This window comes from Sceloporus undulatus, chromosome 2, assembly GCF_019175285.1.
Source record: "Sceloporus undulatus isolate JIND9_A2432 ecotype Alabama chromosome 2, SceUnd_v1.1, whole genome shotgun sequence".
In the NCBI taxonomy this organism is placed as follows: Eukaryota; Metazoa; Chordata; class Lepidosauria; order Squamata; family Phrynosomatidae; genus Sceloporus; species Sceloporus undulatus.
The window spans coordinates 313280535-313303371 of record NC_056523.1 but is presented as its reverse complement, the minus strand read 5'-3'; the positions used below and the strand labels follow the sequence as shown (position 1 = coordinate 313303371).

The following is a 22837-nucleotide window of genomic DNA, read 5'->3' as shown; positions in this document are numbered from 1 at the left end:
TAGTTTCCAGACCTTTGGTCATTTTGGTTGCCTTTCTCTGGACACATTCCAGCTTGTCAATATCCTTCTTGAACTGTGGTGCCCAGAACTGGACATAGTATTCCAGATGAGATCTGACCAATGCAGAGTAGAGTGGCACTAATACTGCCTTGGATCAGGACACTATACCCCTGTTGATGCAGTCCAGTATTGCATTGGCTTTTTGGACTGCTCCTCCCTTGGGATCTGATCAGCAGCTCTCCCACCTTGTCCCCATTTTTACTACTTTTTAAACCTAAACAGGACCACTTATGCCCCCAAAACTCATTAAGGCCATTTCACCATGTGTTTTGGCCTCCCCTTGAGTCCTTTAGGCCCAGGAAAGGAATTTCACTTTGTTTGCTTCTTGACAAAAATACCTCTCCTGTCTTAAAATAGCCAGGGTGTTACAATTTTTCCCCCATTCCCTAAGGGGGACATTTTTAAATTTAAAAAAAAATTAAATGTGGGGAGGGCTCTGGGAGCCTCAAAACAAACAAAGTCTTAGGGCTGCATACGCTTTCAGGGCTGCATTTTCTTCTCATTAGGTTTAGCACTTTCATCATATGTGGATTTTGGCTTTGTGTTTCTTGTGTTTGGCTATCAATAAATGTAAGCGTATAAATGAGTAAGTATAAGTGTCTAAATGTAAATGTATTATTGGATGTAAAGAATATTCACAATTATTCAGTTACAGGTTGAGAAAAAGATTTCCTAACATTCAGGAAAACTTGTTAAGAAATATAATTGAGCAACAAGACTTCTGCACAATTTTCTTCTGGTATTCAAACATCCCAAAGTATTGCTGTGGAGAAAACATATTTTGGGGCGGCTGTCAAAATTCCCACATCTTTTCTGGGGTTTCCTATGAAGAAAACACTGTGTTTTTTTAAAAAAAGTTTTTTCTTCACACAGTAATTCCTCTGCAATACTTCTGGACATTCAAATATGAGGACAATACTGTGGAACAAAAAATATAGTAAATATACATTCTTGCATGCAAAGGCAAAGGAATCAATGATCCCTAATTAAATATATGGCTGTGGAGTGTACGCAAGTTCCATAATAGATAAGTGCACTTATGTGTTATAATAAACATATGCGTATGTGTCAAAGATGTGGGTGAAAGAACAGCCATTGAAATAAAAGTTGAGAACTTCTGGATTACTGATTTACAGGGCAATCCTGAGTATGTCTGTTCAGAAGTCAGTTCAACTAGCACAGTGGGTTTATTTCCCAGGAAGTGTGGAGACCCAGCATGGTGCAGTGGTTTGTCCATTGAACTATTACTCTGGAGATCAAGGTTCCAATCCCTGCTTGGCCATGGAAACACATTGGGTGACCATGGGCAAGTCACACACTCTCAACCCCAGGAAACCTTGTGACACATTCGCCTTAGAGTCACCATAAGCTGAAAACAACTTGAAGACTCACAAGAAGAAGAAGAAGTGTGCTTAGGATTGCCATTTTAAAGCTGCAGTCCTGTCTACAGTTACCAAATAATAGACCCTGTTAAACAGTGAGGTACTTAACCTCTGAGTAGACACGGATGGGATTGTGATTTAAGTGGGTTTTGTAAGTCTGTAAGATGAAAACCTAACAATTACTACTTTTTCTTGTTGTTATTGTTGTTGTTTTTATTCTTATAGCTTCATAAATATACATGGCACTTTACAAGTAAGACAACAGAAAACAACCAGTCCTGCCAAACATTTAACACACATGCACACACACTATATTAAGTTGTGATTTTATGAACTTTAGCTTTAAAGCAATTTCTGTTTTCTTAATACAAGCTTAACAATATGATTGGAAAATAGGAAAAGGTGCTAATGTGTTTGCATTCTTTCTTTTTCTGCTTTGGAGACTAACACAGTTTTACACTTCCATTTTTTCTATTTGACAATGTTGCCTCTTCAAGCACTATATTCAACCATAATTTAGAAAAAAGTGGACTTTGTTCTGTTCTCCGTTCTGGATTTAGGATGAGTGTTTCTCCAACAGTACCAGCCATATACCTCTTTTCTCTTCCCAAACATCTTAGGAAGTTCAGAGGACTTTCAGAAATTATTTGTGCAATGGTATAGAATCTAGATCATATACAAATCTACCTGGGAATAAACTGAGCTAAACAGTGTAAATAAGCAATGTCCAAGTAGAGAGAGATGGTGTTGCCTATTTCTAAGCTGTTTTACTTTCGCATATTTCCATTCTTAAATTGATCCTGCCATGTTTTTACATTATTCTCCAAGTGGCTGCCTTGATGAAAATTTCCATGAATTAAATCTATATTCTAAATTATTATTTTTTTCACAAATTACACATTTAGAACATGTTTTACCCAGAAATGCATGTCTTTATATGCATTTTTGATATCTTTTTTGAACCAAGAACTATGTCTCAAAACTGGAAAAGGGCAAAATCCAAAGGTTAACTATGTTCCAATCCAGTGTTAGTTTAGAATGTGCAGATCAGGATGGTTTGCTTAGAAACATGTGTGCTCAAAAAAAAACCCCTTTGAGCATTGCTATTTTCAAGTAAACAAGCATAGAATTGTCCTGTTGCTTGTAATTTTTTGGCTTGCCTACATAAATTCTCTGGCTTGTATTTCTTTCTAAGTGCTCTGTCATTGCAACTCACCTTTTTAAAAATGGCTAATGATGTCACTGCAACAAAACACTTGTCACCCTCTCCTTGGTTTGCGTGAGATATTCAAGATTGATACAACATTAATCTATTGTTTGTGGCACATTGCACAAATAAAAATGATTTCTTCACTTATTTTTTCTCCTTTTAAATGTCAATTAAATTAAACATTGTCACAATTCAAGATCTTTTTTTAAAAAAATTCTGGAATCAGACCTCTAACAAACCATACAGCATATTTTTCCCCATAGCAGTTAAACTGTACTCTCTGTATGCGTGCATGTGCACAACATACACACAAACACACTTACGGTCCTCTTTCCTGCTAGGGCATATAATTAATTGAAAATCTGCTTCTTCCATTTTAACTTGACTCTACTCAAGCCTTTGCACTTGCTGGTGGCCAAATAAATCTGTTTCATTTAATTTCTAAATGTCTCATATCTGAATTTTAGATAATTGCTTTGTATCTTGAGCAGGGGGAAATGAAAATATTTAATTAAGATACATTATTGTAGTGTTCAACACATTGTTTTTCTCCTTATCTCATGCACATAAATGCTTTGGATGAAGACATAGAATCATTTATTCTGCTGTAACATCAGATAGTGGGACCTTGGGGGGAGGGATGGGGATCTTAGATTTTTTAACGTATTTTTCTTTTAACTGTATTTTGTTTTACTGTTGCAATCTGCTTGAATTCCTTGAGATTAAGCAGAATATAAATGTTGTTGTTGTTGTTGTTGTTGTGCTGGGACTGCTAGAGTGCTGTATAACCACTGATAAAAAAATACAAACATAAATATTTAGGATCACGAAGTCAATTATTCCAGACTAGCACATCAAATCTACTGTAATGATTAACACTAATTTCACTTCATTGTCAACAGCATAACCTGCTTTCCTTCCTTTAAAAAGTTAATTCAAATTTTCACTCAAATATAAAGTTTTCTTTTATTTCCTCCTTTTCCTGAACATATGTACATAACCTATAACATCCATGCTTGATCACGCCTTAATTGTAACAATTATTATTATTTAACAGCCGAGTGGCCCATCTAGGAGAGTCCGTTCTTCAACTGTCACTGGTGGTGAAGAGTCAACGGTAATAACATCTTTATCAAGACAAATATATTTTCCTCTCAGTTCCTTTTCTTCTTTTCTCTTCTCTTCAGAATGCCAGCTTTGTAGGTCTTCTGCAGATGAGTTATTTTCCAGAAATCTTTCTCCACCTAACACTTTCTGCAGATGTCTTCTTCCATGTTGTGCCTCAGTTGTGAGATTAAATTGTCTTTTCCCAACACTCAAAATACATACTGTTGTTGCTGGGAAATCATGGTTCTCCAAAGGCTGCTTTGTAGCTTCTTATACCAAAAGATAAAGAGAGGAGGTAAATGGTTTTAAACATGTATATTTCTGTGGCAGAACTTCCCATGCACAATCCAGAGTTTATTCCAATGGCAAATAATTGGCACAGCTTTAGCATACTAGGAAGCATCTGTGTGAATTCTGTTTGTTTGTACTAGATATAGAGACATAGCTGTGTTAGTCTAGAATATCAGTATGCAAGGAGATCATGTAGCATTTTTGAGACTATGTAGAAGATATTGTAGCTACAACTTCTACATAATTTCAAAGGTGGCTACAAGATCCCCTTGCATACTGGACTAGATCTAGAGAATTATAAAATGTAGGAGCAGTGATGAGTTAAAACAAAAATGGGAATGTCTGCTGGGAAACAGTAGAAAAGCATTAGAAACCTTTTGAAAGGTTTGGGAGAGAAAAAGCTCTTCCTGGTTCTTTACCTTTTCTAAATTAGATGATTTGAAAAATCTAGAAAAAAAAGATGCACAGGCAGGGTACAAACCCAGTCACATCTTACAGGTCAAAAGTGTTGAAAACAAGTTTCAGTTCATTTAGGAAAAAATGGAGATGTGAAAGGGAACTAGGGTTGTGAAGAAATCTTGCTACTCACTTTTGTTAGGAGTAAGACTGCCAGTAGTTCATTAACCCCCTCCCCATCAGATTCCTCCAGTGTAAAATCTCTCCATCAAGGATTCCATGTGTTGTGCCAAGTGTCTGTTGATAAATAGGGTCTTCTCTTTTGTGAAACAAAGTGCACACATGCATCAAGCACAGAAAGGCTGACTGATTGATCAGAACTATGCAAACAGCTCATCCAATGGCTCTGAGTTATTAAAATGCCAGGCAAGAAAGTAGCAATTAGTGTACTTATGCAATTAACACAATTTGTGCAATTTGCAAATTGTGCAAATCCTCCTGAGACCAATAGGAAAGATCTTGTGGTTGCGGAGAAAAATGTTGTCATATCTTTGTTTATAGATTCTTACATAAGCTCTTTTCCAAGTAACTGGAAGTAGTTCTGCACATTTTGTAAGTTGTAAAAGAGAGCCAGCATGGCATAGTGGTTTAAGCATTGGACTATGACTCTGGAGAGCAGGGTTTGATTGCTGCTCAGCCATGAAACCCACTGGAAGACCTTGGGCAAGTCACAGTCTCTCAGCCTCAGGAGAAAGCAATGGCAAATCACCTCTGAACAAATCTTGCCATTGAAACAAGCCTAAAGAGGAGAAGCAGTTGCTGGGGCTCTAACAGAGGCTCCCCACCATTGTAGCATTGCACAGTGCCCTGCAAAATCATGGATGGATCTCCAGTGCTTACGAGAAGGATAAAAAAAAGGAAGTCCAGGAAGCAGTGATGGGCATAGAAAATGATTTTGGACTTGTACTATGTCACAGGTTGTAAGTTGCTCTCTGCAACATTTTGATGTTGGTCTTCATAAACTACAGAAGTGTGTTCTTTTTCCAGCTTGGCTTCTAGAAACAAATGCATTGTGGAGTGGAAAAAGTACTGCCTATGAGTCAAATGTATTCCTCAGGGCCATTTTTGTGTGCCTCTGATCGATGGCTGGGGCTTTTAAAAACATGTCTTTTGGCCCCAACTGCTTCTAGAGGACAAAGGAGGTGATGATTTAACCACATTTTGGACACAGGGGCCATTTTCAGTCTTGGAGAGGACTTTTAAAAAAAAGAAAAAGGAAAAAAAAAGAAGCGTACCTCCAAGGTCATCGAATCATAGAGTTGGAAGAGACCGCAAGGGCCATCCAGTCCAAACCCCAACCATGTAGGAACTCACAATCAAAGCATCAGTTGCATATTGTTGCTTTATAGAATACTCTTAACAATGGCAGCAGCATTAAAATATATAAAGGACATTTATTTTTAAAAATCATAGAACTGTAATTTGGTTGCATTTTAATGAGAAAGATTTGAGATTGAAGAGCAAGTTAAAAATTGTATTGTGCACTCTATGAATTGGCATATTTGCACTTGTTCATTCTTTATTTCATTCCCCTCCCCCCTTTCCATTAAATATAATAACGGAAAGAATTACGTGGTGACTCTAAGGCGAATTTGTTTCTATACTTGTGGGAAAAGGGGAAACAATGTACTAGGAACAATTTTAATCATTAAAATATGGTTTCATTCTTTGTGTCCCAAGGAGTTTATAAATACTCTGATATATTAAAAGTCTGAGTTGCCACTTATTTGAATAGCAAAGAATCACTTTCTTGTAAATTCTAGGCAATTATATTGATTCCTTTCTTTCCCATCACACCTATTAAGACTTTACTTAACACATTATGCCATAGATTTGAAATGTGGAATGAATCCAGATATAAATTGTGTTAACTTTTTGGTTAATACTGTAGTATAGAGCAGTGCTTTTTAAACTGTAGGGTTTTCCCTCCCAGTGTGCCAGGGACTGGTGTCATATTTGTGCCCCTTCACTACAACTTTTTCTTTTTCTTTTCTGGAAACTTATCACAAACGGTCAGTAGAGCACAGACTGGCACCAGTCCATGGATCACCACTCTCTGTATCCCTAGTATAGAGGAACTAATGTCCAAAATAGATTCCATAGCCAATGCTTATTAGGGAAGGTAACACTGATTTTACACAATACAGTGGCAAATGCAAGACACCATCTCCATATATCTTTATGCTGCTGTTGACTCCTGGGGTTAAAGTTGACTCACAAGGTGTTGGAAGAAGAGACAGACCCCACTCTTTATCTTTTTAGACAATACTGTTTCAAATCTCAGTGTCAGCCACTTCGGGATTAGCAGTATACTAGTGTAGTGGGTGTAGTTGTTTCCCGCCTAATAGCCCCTCTCCAAACAAAAAACAAAACAGCTTCATTTATATACCGCTTCATACTGAACTAACAGTGTCTAAGAGGTTTACAACTGTAAGCTAGTTGCCCCCAACAATCTGGATATTCATTTTAGCGACCTCAGAAGGATGTAAGCCTGAGTCAAGCTTGAGCCCTTTCGCTGGTATTGAACTCGCAACCTTATGGTTTTGAGTGAGTGTCTGCAGTACAGGCATTTAACCACTGCACCACCAGGGCTCCCACTTCATGTTTGCTGGTCAAGAGCTTGTCATTTATTTATTTATTTCAACTGACTAGTCAAAGTGGAGCAGATGGCATTAATATATAGCCAATAACTATATGCCATTTCCACAAAGAGTTGCATATAGGTGTGGTCCAGTGATGCCCTTGGGATCCTCACTGACCCAGCCCCAAGCACCTCCTCCAAAAATTCAATTTTGGACCCAGTATTTTTGACAGAAAAAGTGATAACATCCCTCTTGAAAACATTTTAAAATGCTGTGTTGAGGGAAGGGGTTCCCCAAAACAAGAAGAACTCCAGCAAAGAAAAACAGTCCAAAAAGTATCTAGGAATGACACAACATGAGTTGTGGTTGCTGAAAATGGCAGCTGTGATAGCACACTTGAATTCTGGAGGAGCTCTGGAGAAGCTGAAACCTGAGTGATGCAGCCTCCATCTGTAGTGTTCTGTAGTGTGTTCACTCCTCTTTTACAAAGCAAGGAGTAACTTTGTGCCTATCTCTTCATGAAAATTTCAAAACAGTGTTCAACTGTGTACCTACAGTTTAAATTGAAACTATTTCAGGAATCACATAAGTGTTTCTCACTATCTCACTTTTCTTTCAACTGTTTGGAGCTATCATTTAGAGGCTGCATCTGCACTGCAGAAATAATCCAGTTTGACACTACTCTTAACAGTCATGGCTCAGTACTATGGAATACGTAGTTTTTTGAGACATTTAGCCTTCTCTATTAGAGAGCTCTGGTGCCAAAACAAACTATAATTTCCAAAATTCCATAGGTCTGAGTCATGGCAGTTAAAGTGGTGTCAAACTGGATTATTTCGGCAATGTGGATGCAGCCAGAGATACTTGTATTTCTTTGGAAAGATCATCAACTATAATAATCTGATTGGGTTGATAAAGTTATGTAACAACTACAAGAACCTGAGATACCTGGAAAATCAGGGACATCAATGTATGTTTTTTTAAAAAAAAAAAACAGAACAACATTTGAAGTCAGTAAAGGAATATCAGTAGAAATATTCTGACAGAATAAGGGGTGTCTCTTTTTATACACTGGATGACTAATCATGTTTAATCTATTGTGGCAAAACTACCAAGAGTCATCTGACACTCTTAAAGGCTACCATATGAATTGCTAATTTTCTTTTTCAGACCATTCCCATATTGAGCAGTGATACTCCATTAAAAGTTTGGCAAAAAGATATTAGAGATTTTATTTGGGAAAACAAGAAGCCACGAATTAAATGGAGAAGTCTCTCTAAATCTAAAGATGAAGGTGGTGTTGGCCTCCCGGACTTAAATTTATATTATCAAGCTAATGTTCTTGAGTGGATATCGGAATGGATAACATTAGAAAATGAAGACTTACTGAATTTAGAGGGTCATGATAACAGATTTGGTTGGCATGCATACGTATGGTATGATAAAGCATTGGTACACAAGGAATTCAACCATTATGTTATTAGAAGGTCACTGCTTCGCATTTGGCTTAAAATTAAGAAAAGACTATTTAGAAAGATTCCTTTATGGGTTTCTCCACAGGAAGCGTTTCTAGGAAGATGGAAATCCCTAAACATAAGGCTCAAATATAAAGATATCTTATTTTTGAATGAACAAAACAAATTTGAACTGAAACCCGTCCAGGAACTTTCTCAAATGGACCCTAAGATACACTGGCTTTTATACGTTCAATTAAATGAAAGATTTAAAATAGATTCCAAAACCTTTGAAATAAGAGGAAAGCAGACTAAATTAAAAGACTTAATAATCTCAGAAAAAGAGAAAAAAAGTGGCCAAAATTTATAAAATACTTCAAGAACTCGATCAGGAAGAAGACCTGATTTCAGAGGCTATGATTAAGTGGGCGACGGACTGTGGAAGGATTATTGATCTTGAGAGTTGGAAATATGCAAGAACTAGAACAAAGAGGTTTACTCGATCGCAGACGTTAAAAGAAAATTATCTTAAGATGGAGCAAAGATGGTACCTGACACCAAATAAAATGGCAAAGATTTACAACCTAAGATCAAAGAACTGTTGGAAATGCAACTCTGCAATAGGTACTTGGATTCATATGTGGTGGCACTGTACGAAATTTAAAAAAATCTAGAAACAAATACATAGAATTATTGAAGAAGCGTTTCAAACAAAATTTGAACTAAGACCCGAAATTTATCTATTAAATATGCTTAACAAGTTGCCTTTACAGTTCAAAAGAAAACACTGGAGAATCTTACTGTATTTGATCACTGCGGCTAGAATGGTAATAGCACAAAAATGGAAAGATGATGAGATGCCGGGGGTAGAAGATTGGCTATTGAAGGTAATAGAGATGAGAAACATGGATTATCTAACAGCTCTTTTAAACAACAAGGACACTGAGCAAACTGAGGAAGAATGGTTTCCTATCTTTGAAATATGTAACCAGAAATGGGTAAAAGGAAGCAGTAACTAATGTAGAAATTTGAAAAAAATATTCTTAGACCTGGGATACTCATATAGGTAAGAGTTTAAAATGAACGGTTATATGACAATGTAATTAAGTTTACTAATTTGTTATGTATAGAGAATAAGTTAGATAAAATTAGGTTGAACAGAATCAACTTTTGTGACGACTTCAGGAAGTTATTAACGGATATATAACAAGGATTTATGAGCTATATTTTGTGGATTGTGCAGTTTTTTATTTTTCCTCTTTTATTTCCCTGTAAATGTTTGAAATTTCTTGTGGATTTTTAGGGATGTTCAGCCCAACAAGGACTTCTATCCTTTTGACATCTTGTAGATAATCCATGTGTCTTTCTATTGATATTCGATGTAAGCAATGTTTTATAATTGTGAAATAATTTAAAAAATAAAATTTTAAAAAAAGGCTACCATATGAATTGCATTGTAGGTCTTCATTAATTGGAGTATGCATTGTCAGCTCATGAAAGACAAGAGTCTGTACAGTTATATATGTGGGTATGCATACATACAAGTTAATTGTTTGTCTACAGCTTCCAGTATACTACTGCCAGCTGGTTGGTGATTTCTGGGAGTCTAAACAATAACTTCTCCAAAGCTATGAAATATATTTCTAAGTACAGAGGAAAATGTTCACAAACTGTGAAACCTTCAGTATGATTGCAGAGTTTGTTTTTGTTGCTAAACAAAATCTCATGGCACATGGCAATTTAGGAATAATTGTATTACATAAACAATTTGTAGATCCTATTTGCTAATGTTGAAAATTGTTTCTACTCTGAGCATTCCACTTTATCTCTAGATTCAGTGTGCAAATACACAAGACAAATGTTACATTCAGGAAATTCCATTTTCTGTTTTTCATAGTTGTGGAAGAGATTTTGGCAGTGCGGGAATATACAGAATTAGGATTCAGTGAGGTCTTGTGAGAGTTAGTGGGCAGTGCTTTTTGTGTCAAAGTGTCCTACCATATGGCCATGCAGTAGATGCTTCTGCATTCTCTACACATGATTCATGAGGCAATTTTAGATATTTGATGTCTCTCATACTGTCAGTAAACATTGGCTCTTAGGAGTTTATTGCATGCACCTTTCAGCCGAATCTAAGCACGGGATGGGATTGGGCTGGAATGGAGAAAAATGGGTTTTATTGCACACAAAAATTGCTGCTGCATTGCCGCTCAGCCATCTCTCATCCCCCATCTGTGCTTCTCCTGGCGACTTTGCTACCACAGAAGCTTTCCATACCACCAAAATTGGCCTGCAGAGCACGGCTGAGTGATGGGTGATGGTCGGGCGGCAGCACAGCAGCAATTTTGTGTGTATTAAAACCCGTTTCCTCCTGTTCCAGTCTGATCCCATCCTGTGCCCGGGTTAGGCTGAAAAGTACATGCGATAAACTCCTTAGTTTCATCTTTAAGTTGCCAGCAAAGCGAGACAGTGGGAAACTGATGACTGGGACTGGGGCGGGGGGAACGACAAATGATCCAGATCCAAATACACACTTATCTCCAAAGTTTACTGTGAGTGGCTTCTAGGCTGTTCACCTAACCTATGTGTTGTTATGTGAATAAAATGGGGGCAGGGCAAGACAGCTGAGATATTACAATAAATAAAGCAGTATGCTCAGATCGTTCTAAATCTCATTTACACCAGGATTGATACATCTGAAAGTTTGTTGGTTGTTAACCAGTAAATTTTGATTCAGAGCTATACAGTTCATCACCCTAGTAAAGCAGGTTTTACTCACAAGTTATGTAACGATGGATCACAGAGGGCTTGTTTTTGACATTTTTTTTCCTGAGGCCAGTAAAGATGACGAAATAGAATCAAACATTATTCATGATTCAAAGAACTGCTAGTCAAAGAGACTAACATAATTTGTTTTACTACTACTTCTTCTTTGTATTTATTCTGTCGAGTCTTATTATAGTCTTCTCTTCCTATTTTCTGTCTTTAATGAACAAATTACATCTTCAACAAGGATTAAGTTGCTTTTGTCACCCCGGACATGTTTGTAGTCTCTGCTGATTTCAGTACAGTACAACTTGTGACTTCACAATCATGCGAACATTGATGAATCAAACCTTATATGTCTGAAAGTGACCTTGTCATAGAGGAAAAGATATCTTCCAGTTAAACTATTATAAAACATTGGTTGTGAGAATATCCCTATTGCAAAGTAACGCTTTGGTAATTTCTTACATAAACAGCCATCAGTGGCCTATGTACATACTACACCGGGCTTACCTTCGGGCTGGGAAGAGAGGAAAGATGCTAAGGGACGTACTTATTATGTCAATCATAACAACCGAACCACAACTTGGACTCGGCCTATTATGCAGGTATGAACCTTGCTATCCTGCAAAAACATTTGGAGCATAGACAGTATGTAGAGTCATGTTCTGTTGCACCATCGTGTTAGTTTTCAAGATGAGGGCAATTGCTTCTACCTGATAGGATATATACTATCTAAGGCAGAATACCAGTTAAAGCATGCTTCAAACCGGCCAGGTTTGCATTGTAATCCTTACTCAGCTTTCTAATGACATCTACATTCATTCTAATGACATCTATACACAGTATTGCTCCTAAGCGTCCCTTCCGGCTCGCTTCTAATAAGAAACCCTGGTATATGGAAGATCTCTGGGAAATGAAGCAGTCCGCGCAACTACTAGAGCGCAGCTGGTGGAGACACCAGCGCTTATCCAACAAGACACTCCATGAGGCTCTTTTGAAGTCTTATGGAGTGGCAATAGCTGCAGCAAAGAACTCCTTCTATGCTGCACGTATTGCGTCTGCAGAGTCACGTCCAGCAGAGCTGTTCAGGGTGGTTAGGGAGCTGACTCAGCTTCCTCCCGCTCTGAACCCTATTTTAGAAACAACTAAGGCCTGCTGTGACGATTTTAACAACTTCTTTGCAGATAAAATCTCTCGGATAAGGGCTGATCTCGACGCTGGCGCTTCATCAGAAACAATAGAAGAGGTGTCCAGAGCTTCCGTGGACTCTGTTAAACTGGATCACTTTGAGTTTGTGCATACCGATGAAGTGGACAAGCTTCTTGGAAGTGTTAGGAAGACAACGTGCTCTCTCGATCCCTGCCCTTCTTGGCTGACCACCCAGGGTGGTGATGTGGTAACCTCATTATTGCAGCGCATAATTAACGCATCATTCAGGGAGGGAAAATTTCCATCTAGTTTAAAACTAGAGATAGTCAAACCGCTACTTAAAAAACCCTCCCTCGACCTCCTGATAAGGAACAACTATAGGCCGGTCTCATTATTGCCTTTCTTAGGCAAGGTCATCGAGAGAGCAATTGCCTTCCAGCTCCAATCTGTCTTGGATGAAACCGACTATCTGGACCCATTTCAAACTGGCTTCAAAGTGGGATTTGGAGTTCAGACTGCCATGGTCCCCTTAGTCGATGATCTCCGTCTGGGCATTGACAGGGGAAGTGTGACCTTGTTGGTGCTTTTGGACATCTCAGCGGCTTTCGATACCATTGACCACAGTATCCTTCTGCAATGCCTAAAGGAGTTGGGTATCAGGGGCACTGCGCTCCAGTGGTTCCGTTCCTACCTCTCGGGCAGATTCCAGATGGTGCAGATGGGGGACACTTGCTCCTCTAAGAGGGAACTTACATCTGGTGTCCCTCAGGGAGCTATCTTGTCCCCCATTTTGTTTAACATTTGCATGAAACCGCTGGGAGAGATCATCCGGAGACACGGGGCGCAGTGTTATCAGTATGCTGATGACACCCAAATATGCTTCTCTGTCTCTCTGACTGATGCAGTGACTAAGGATGGCGTCTCTCCTTTGAACGCCTGCCTGGAGTCAGTAATGGGCTGGATGAGGGAAAACAAACTCAGTCTGAATCCAGAGAAAACGGAAGTGCTTGTGATAGGTTCCACCTGTCCTGAATGGGGTCACACTTCCCCTAAAGGACGAAGTTCGCAGTTTAGGAGTACTTCTGAACTCGTCTCTGCAGTTGACATCTCAAGTAGATGTGACGGTCAGAAGTGCTTGCTATCAACTTCGGTTGATACGCCAACTGCGACCCTACCTGGGCCAAAGGGACCTTGAAACTGTGGTACACACTCTGGTAACCTCTCGTCTAGATTTCTGTAATGCGCTCTGCATGGGGCTACCCTTGCACCAAGCCCGGAAGCTTCAACTAGTACAAAACATGGCAGCCAGATTGGTCACTGGTGTATCCAGGTTTGACCATATAACACCTAATCTGAAAGATCTCCACTGGCTGCCTATTCGCTTCCGAGCACAATACAAGGTGTTGGTTATTACCTATAAAGCCCTACATGGCTTGGGCCCGAGTTACTTGAGGGACCGCATCTCCCCATATAATCCGCCCCGCACACTCAGATCATCCGGGAAGAACTTGTTGGAAATTCCATCTTCCAAACATGTTTCTACATCCCGGATGGCCTATTCATTGGCAGCCCCACAAATTTGGAATGGTCTCCCCGAGGAGCTCCGTCTTGTGACCTCCCTGGTAACATTTAAAAAGAGGCTCAAAGTCTTCCTCTTTTGTCAAGCCTTCCCCCCTGTAAAATGAAGCTGTGTATTCCCATTCCCATCTATTTTCTGCCTTACCCTGTTGAATGATTGTGTTCAGAATTTGTATAATTTGTAGTAGTGGATTTTATCTATTTTTATGAGGTGTTCTTAATGGTTTTTATATGGTCTGTAAACCGCTTTGATCTATGGAAAAGCGGTATACAAATAAAATTTATTTATTATTAGTATTATTATTACTACATTCAAGACAGGAATAAGTTTGACTCATTGTAATATGAAGATATGCTAACTTATAACCAGAAAAGTCCTTTTCTGTGCCCCTCTTTGTCTGAAGTATGCTCTATGGACAGTTGGCAACAAGTTCAGTTACAGTTTTTCAGTGTGATCTATTGTAGATATTAACCCAAGAGATGTTATTTGCCTCATGTGGCCTTAGTTATAATTCCACAGTGGTCACATTAAACTTTATTTACGTTGACCAGGATTTCCCATAAATACTGATAAAAATGGGTGGGTTTTGGATTTTGGTTTAAGGAGAACCCAGTTTACTTTGCCTGCAAATAACATCAATGTCTGTGAATTGTTTAAGCCATATAAGAATAAAAATAAAATGAAAAGTATATGAGCCAGCCTGGACTAGGAGATTAATGCAGGAAGAAGACAAGTGCATGAAGAAGTATCCAGGTTCAGAAGTTGCTGGAATTTTTTATGGGTCATCAAGAAGGAGCCTACAATAATAAAAGAAAGTACTCAGCAGGCATTCTGTCATTTTGGAAGTATTCCAAAAACTTACTGTTCATATGACAGAGGAGCAGTCTAGCCAAGAGGTTGTGAATAAATTCCATTGCTATGACCTATGGAGCCAGCCCTTCTCATCACTACCATTAATCTGCTCACCCTACAAAGATGCCAGCTTTTTTGCTGTGGTACTGCAACCTCTTTCACTGCAACTTGCTTGTTCTTTGCTGCTACTGCAAAAAGTCAGGTGCTACATGGGAAGGGTGAAGTAGAAGTCAGATGTACCAGTAATAAACTGGCATGTGCAAAGCAACTACATTCTCAGGTAACAAGAGCTACATCATCTAATTGGACCATCAGGACATTAAAAAGTTTTGACAGGTATACTATAGCTCGTAAAGGAAGAAACATGAATTGGTTAAGCTGTTGTTCCTGTTACTTAATACTATATGAGCTAGTCAAGGTACCACCATTCAGAAACTGTTCAAACAGTGAGGAGGAGAAAAGAGAGAGCCCCTAATCCATGTGCTGAACTCTTTAGACCATGGAGGTTAGACAAATCACATTCAAGTTGCACACTCTAGCTTTACAAAATCATAGAAGGTTTGGGCCCTTCTAAGCTGCATTATCTAGATGCTTTACCCACCTAGTTTGACAAAATAGTTGTACAGTCTTATGTAGAATATAGTCTATGACAATGTGTTGTTTTTCATAGATAAAAATGCATTATTGAAAAGATAAAAATGCATTATTGAAAACATTTCTTATAATTTTCTCAGTTGTACATTTTGAAAATATTATACCTTGAAGTAGCTCAGCTTCCATCAAGGAAAGTCATAACATGTAGCTAACTTGTGTTTGCCTCTAAAATAGCTTGCCGAAGATGGTGCAACTGGGTCAACCTCAAACAGTAACAATCATCTAACTGAACCTCAGATAAGACGGCCTCGTAGCCTCAGTTCTCCCACAGTAACATTATCTGCACCACTTGAGGTGAGACATTCTTTCCCAATTAACAAGTATTTACTTCTTCTTGGATTCACTTTCTGTCCATCTCATTGTTAATTTTTTCCATTTTCCAGTCAGCTTGTCCTTATGCAGTAGCTCTTCTGGGCCTCAAAAAATCATATTTGCCCCATCAATTATCGCTATCTGTTTTGTTTCATTACACGTTTTTGTTCTGACCAGTTCTCATGCCTTATAGTTTGAGATTTAATAATGTTTCCTGTCAACTATATTCTTCCAAGCAACGTGCTGTATTAACCTCATAGTAGATACATTCTACAATTACTCAACTTCTTCCACTTATTTAGAAATATTCTTAGAAATTGTACAAGGTCTTTTTTAAAACGCCCCATACTTATTTTGTTAAAAAATGAGAAAGACTAAATGTTTTTTGTTTTGTTTTTTCTTTCAACATCTTGTTCAAAATCTGTTTAGATTTACTTTCTGTTTGTTTTGAGGTTATGTTGTTGTTTTTCATTTCTGTATGCTTGTTTTATTTCAGTATCACTTATCAGGCTGGGCTTAAGAGTTTCGAGAAGGTTTATTTGTTCACTGAAAAATGTAGCATGGCTGCATTCCATATATACTTGTAAGAGAAGAAAGGAGAGGTGCAAAATGTTCACGCTTGAATATCTAATATTAGCTGCAAATGGCCTGATGCTCAAAGAGCAGGAAACAAAGGCCAGCTTCCCACACTGAGTTGTGTTGTAATCCAATGTATCTGAAAGGCTCTGGACCATGGGAGGCTGTGAGATTGTAATATTCAGTCTTTGCATGAGACAGCATTCTCTCTTGCTGAAAATCTTTGTCCACAAGTAAACTAATTTCCCTTTTTAAAGAGGAATATTTCTCATAAGATTTTATTTTAAATCTTTTATTTAAAAATGTATATGAGAGCTATATATAACTTCCAGTGTCAAGGCCCATATACTTCTGAAAGCATCATTTGCTAGAGAGCATGAGTGACGGAGAACTAGTGTGGTGCAGTGATTTGAATGTTAGTCTAGGACTCTGGGAACCCAGGGTTTGAATCCCTGCTCAGCCATGTAAACCCATTGAGTAACTTTAAATAACCACAGTCTCTCAGCCTAGAAAGAAGGGCAACGGCAAACCTCTTCTGACTGAATCTTGCCAAGAAAACTCTATTATAGGTTTGCTTTTTGGTTCCCATAAGTCAGAAACAGCTTGAAGACACATAACAACAACAATGAGCCAGTGGGTACTATTACATTCATGTCCTCCATGTGGGTTTCCTATTGCCATCAGGCTGGCTGCTGTGGAAACAGTGCTAGACCAGACAGGCATTTTGTTTGATCCAATAGACTTTTTTATGTTAATTCTTCTATTGTTCAAATTCTTTATTGCTCAAATCTCTTCAACTCTGTAACCTCTGAACATGTCCATTTTCTGGCCACTCTGCTCCTTCATTGTCATTATTATTGCATTTATTTCATCTGTGTTCCTCAGTCTGCTGCAGTATTTCATTGTTGGGTTTTGTGTTTGGTTTTTTTCATTTTTTTAAGTTAGTAGCTAGAGAAAGTGTTTTGGTGTTTCTGTACAATCATGTCATTTCTGTACTGTACGTAGTTTTGTAATGTCACATTGAGATTAGTGATAGCCAAAAAGTAAAGTGCTATATTTTACTTTTTAGTAATGTGCAATGAAATCATATACATGTCTACTCAGATGCAAGTCTCATTCTTTTTAGAGCATACTACCTGGAAGGTGTGTAACTGACTGTCACAAATGATGCTCAAGGGTTGTAATGATATATATAGCAGTATTTGTCATGAGATAAGACTTTCAAGTGTACCAAATATTTAAATATCATAGCTCATGTTATGTTGATTAATAAGATAAGCAGTTAGAAAACATACAGTTTGCCTGTTACACAGACTCCTCCATTTAACTGTTCATTAAGTAGACACTAAACACCAGATTCCACCTTATCTCAGAAAGTAAGCAGGGTCAAGCTTGGTTAGTGCTTGGAAGAGAGGCCACCAAGGAATACCAGGTGCTTAAGGCTATATTCAGAGGACGGCAATTACAAATCACCTCGAAATATTCCTTGGCCAAGATAACTCTATGAAATTCATGGTGTTAGCATTAGTTGACAGACAGTTGGAAGGCACAAAAAATTAACAAAATAGCAGGCAGCTTGTTGTAAATGTTTTGCAACTTTTAAGAATATGTGTTAGCAGATAATGGACAGAGCAAGCAGCTTTGTTTATTAGGGACAACCCACATAAAGAAAGTTTTTAAAGAGGCTTATGTCTATACTATACAGACCCACATTCCCCACGACTCCCTAAACTCTCTGAATAAGTCATCTCCAGGAGATGGTTTATGTATCTATCCTAACCTCCAGGAAATGAACCATAACTAGAAGCTCTGTTTCGCCACATGTAAGTCCTCTTATTGTTTTTATCAGTATATTTTGAGAAATATTCACTCTGCACTCCAGATAAAGAACACATGCAAAATACTTTAATATCTCCAGAGACTGGGGCGTGGCTGAGGGCATATGATGTATCCAACAGCTAACCAGTTCTGCTTGTTGATCAGTTCTTGAATGGGAAACTACCAGGAAACCCTATGATTCCACCTTCAGTCCCATGGTGGATGAAAGATGGGATGTGCATATACTTAATAAACAAAATAAACAATGTTCTACATTTCCACTATGCATGTCTTTCTCCCAAGCACACATTTATCCATGTGCATCCCTTAGCAGTGCTTACTGTTCCCTTTCATCTTCATTTTCCATTTTGTGTTCCTCTTCATATCTTATATGATTTACTTTAGTGTGAAGTCTTCTCTAGTGCATATAACCTCCACATTACATCAAGTAAAACATATTTGCATGGTTCGATGATTCTTGTGAAGGGCTGGAAAGGAGGCTTCATAGGCCTGGCACTCAAAGCCTGCAACCCAAAGTTACAAATAACCACTTTTGAATAATTAAATCCTCTTGGGAATAATCAAGCCCTACCTAATATTGCAATGTAACAAGGGATAACATCATTCTTTTTGAAGTGAAACTGTAACTGTTTTGATTACTTTTTGTCTTTACCAAGACATGCAGCCACAATGCTTAGATGGGTTTTGTACCACAGTGAGTGGCTTAGAGCATTTTGGCTTTTTAAAAAATTAATCAAAAGTCTGTGTTATTTTCAAATAATAAGAAATTTAGGAGTTTTAAAATTGCAATAATATCAGCAGTTACTTGAGGACAGGGTTGAAATTGTAACTTAATTCATGATTTTTCAACAGTAACTTTCTAAGGGTTTAATCTACCTAACCCTGTGTTTTTTTTCCTTTGTGCTATCATCTTGTTTTTATTTTATTTTCATCTTCTGTTCTTTCACTGTTGAGTTAAAATTGCACTCAAGTGAGACATTACACTTCTTGAAATAAAGCAGCCTGATGCTCTGATGATAAGTATCTATGCTGTGATTTTCTGGGTGATTTTCTGGCATTGCATTTGAGGTAGAGGGGGGATGATGAAAGTGTTGGATTCCTGGATTGTTTCTCAGCTCATGCAGAAGGAGGTGCATACTTCTGTCTAAGCCAAACTGTTCCAACATTAGACTGCACTGTACTGAGGTGCCAGTCCTATCAGTCAGTTTAGAACAACACTGTGTGTGCACACATACATTATAAAAGTCAAGGCAGTATAGCTTATTTCCTGGCAAGATAGTGATAGTGATTATGTATGTCACTTTATTTCTTTTATTCCTAATGTGCAGGTCATATTACCCAGTGTCATTCGTGTCCCAATATCAAGTGCTAGTTGTGATTCTCAATGCTGCACCTTTCCACAGGGACTTCTGAAGGAGTCTCCAGTACGAAGAGCTGTGAAGGACACCCTTTCTAATCCACAATCTCCACAGCCTTCTCCCTATAATTCTCCAAAACCACAGCATAAATTGACACAAAGCTTCTTACCTCCTGGCTGGGAGATGCGAATAGCACCTAACGGCAGACCTTTCTTCATCGACCATAACACAAAGACCACTACATGGGTAAGATGAATCTCAGTTGCATGATTTTTAGCATTACAGACTAGAAAGCATATGAAGGTAGGAGAAACATTGTTTTAAATAGTCTGATTCAATAGATGTTGATCTAGGGCATTGTTAGAGAAAAAGATCTTTGGGATTGTTGATGTCTCGTGCTGCCGGTGGTTTGAACTGGTACCAACTGGAACAGATGCAGTCTTCTCAGCTACTCAGGATCAAAGTAACTTCCACACAGATTTTCACTCAAATGAGGGTTTATTAACTTTGTTGCTATTTACACTTTACAGCAGGCTACTATACATCTATACTATTTCAGAGTCCATGCTAGAAGCTCGAATGTGACATCAGTCTTTGTTCTCTCACAAGATCATCTTACCCACCAAGTGGACACACCTCTTTCCCATGAAGTCACCATACTACACAAGACCATAACAATAATACATTTGTTTATATTATGTCTCAGCACATGTCCTTGAAGACTTGTTCTTCCAGGCCTAGGCTTTCTGGCCTTCAACAGGAACCATTTTAAACCTTAGTTAACCATTGACACATCTGAACATTTTCAATACAATTTAGAAATATATTTTAACAGGCATATCTACATGTACCAAATGAACCAGTTTGCATCCACCCTCACATCACCTTGTTTTCACTACACAGAATCAAAGGCCCAATTTGGCTGGACTGTTTTCACATGGGAAGGGCAGTTCTGCAGCAAATCAGGACCATTCCATGCATTAAATCGAAACTGAAAATATCACCATTTGCTCCAGATCTTCCAAGGAAATCCGGAGCACTCTAGAGCAATGCCAGGCAGCTGTTTATACAGCATCCCACTGTGCCACCTGCTTCTGCTGGCATGTGTCACTCCCACTGAAGTCATAGGGAGGTAACTAGCCATACGATTGATGCTGGCCATCTTGCTTCTGGCCTCAGAGGGAATGACCTGTGGCACAGAGTGGCATAGTGAGATGCTGTGTAAACAGTTACCACACATCACTCCAGAATGCACAGGTAATGGGAGAATTTGGGGCAGATTCATGGCCAGAATACTCCAGGAGCAGTGCAAACCTTCTCCCAGAGATTTCTTTCACACAATTATTAGGGCACTTGTTTTATTCTTTCTTTCTTTTTCTTTCTTTATTAAATGTGTTGGTCAATGACATTTCCATTCCCAGGTTTGTCCAAAGTGATGTACAATAAAATAGACAGTACATTGTTCTAAAAGATTAAAAGCAATTTTTAAAGGCAGTTTTAAAAACCAAAACCATACGGAAGAGTGTAGTTTGGCCTGTCTGATGGAAGTTCAGCAAGGATGAAGCTAGGCAGACTTCCCTTCAGAGAGGTAGTTCCAAAAGTGAAGTGATACTACAAAGAACTATACTTCCAGTCTGTAATATTTGTCTTTCCGAACTATCAACATCTTGAAACTGCTGTGTACTGAAAATATCCAAATTCATCGTCTTTGCCGATGATAAATATGTCACTGGACATGATGCTTTAAAGTAATATTAAAGTCTAATGACAGATTCTTTTCCCAAGAAACCTTAGAGTACATTTTGAGATTGTTTTGTACTCTGGCTGTGGTAGTTCATGTCTCTGTCTGATTGAATTATAAATTGAAGGCTTAGGTTGGGAGTTAGGGAATTATTAATGTATAGCACTCACTCTCTTCACATGAAACAATTCCTAAAATAATAATAATAATAATAAGATAATTATATGATTATTATTATTATTATTATTATTATTATTATGATTATTATTAACCTTTATTTTAAGCGCTGTAAATGAATTGTAAGCAGTTATCTGAACAGGTACACCTGCTTTATCTAGGCAAAGTAAACAAAACTTTGGGGTTTTTTTCGGGTCTATTTATTGAGTTCTTATTTTGTCTGACATTATCAAGTGAAAGACAAATAACTTCTCTGGGATGTTAATGTCTACATTTCAGTCATTATTTCTCCGTTTTCTTAATAACATCTCCTAAGATTGTGGTCATGCAGTGTTTATCCTCTTCCCTCCAAGTGTTTTATTGCTGGCTTTCTTGGGTTTGCTTATTTCCCCAGTTATTAGAATTGAAAGAGGATGTGCATTTTGGTATGTCTTCATACTCCAAAATAATCCATTGATACACAAATATGTTGGTAATGGCCCAAAGGAAAGATGTTTACCATATATACTCAACTATAAATCGACCTCATGTATAAGTCGAGGGCCAGTTTTTGGACGAAAATTTTTGATTTGATATAATAATAATAATAATATAATAATATAATTTATTCTATAGCTATTCCAAAGATCACAGCGGTGCCAACAGGCAAACAAACAATTAAAACATCACTAACCCATTCCCAACTCATGAAAAGTCAAGGCAAAACTTAGAGGCATAGGAAAGAACTAAAGGATGAAGCAACGAAAAACAATGTACACTTGGCCCTCTTTATACGCGGATTTGCCATGCGCGGATTCAGCATACGCACATGGCAAATCCGGGAAGATGTTCCAATGTGGGCACGTGTGCACGTGCACTGCATTGGGGACAATTCCCTCTCCTCCCCAACTCTTTCTTTCCCTCCCTCCTTCTTACTTACCTTTTTCTCACCGGAACGCTTCGCTGCAGCCACGGCTGGCGGTGCCTCGGCCACAGCTGGGGGAAAGGCCGGGTGGAGGTTTTGGAGGCCAAGAAGCCTGTAGCCTGCACCCAGTCCGTGCATTGAGGTGCGGTGGCAGAGAGGAGGCGGAAGACCACGCCAGAGGCCTCCCGCCTCCTCCCACAACTGCCACCCACCTCCGCAGGGCCCAGGTGACGGGGTTGGAGGCCAGATGGGTGGGAGGCCGAGGAGCAACTCCAGAGCCTCCATGCCCCGGCCGACTCTGTGCAAGGGCCGGGTGGTGGCTGGAGGCCTCGGGCAGAGTGCTGGCAGCCGGCGCAGAGGAGCCAGGAGCCCTCAGGGCTCATCC

General features: G+C 38.6%; 1 protein-coding gene across 12 annotated transcripts in view; it reads left to right on the top strand.

Annotated features, from left to right (window-relative positions):
• The window catches only part of NEDD4L (NEDD4 like E3 ubiquitin protein ligase), a 406323-nt gene that overhangs the window by 305701 nt on the left and 77785 nt on the right, over positions 1–22837 (top strand). For 8 of the 12 annotated variants that reach the window (XR_006101806.1, XM_042448262.1, XM_042448261.1 and 5 more), the window contains 4 exons: positions 3710–3769; positions 11785–11916; positions 15720–15839; positions 19676–19876. Coding sequence is in view for 11 of the 12 variants with exons in the window: in XM_042448262.1 (XP_042304196.1) it covers positions 3710–3769; positions 11785–11916; positions 15720–15839; positions 19676–19876 (513 nt within the window). In the remaining variant the exon portion in view is untranslated. The remainder of the gene's footprint in view (positions 1–3709; positions 3770–11784; positions 11917–15719; positions 15840–19675; positions 19877–22837) is intronic. The other 4 variants (XM_042448263.1, XM_042448258.1, XM_042448259.1 and 1 more) reach the window with 2 other exon arrangements.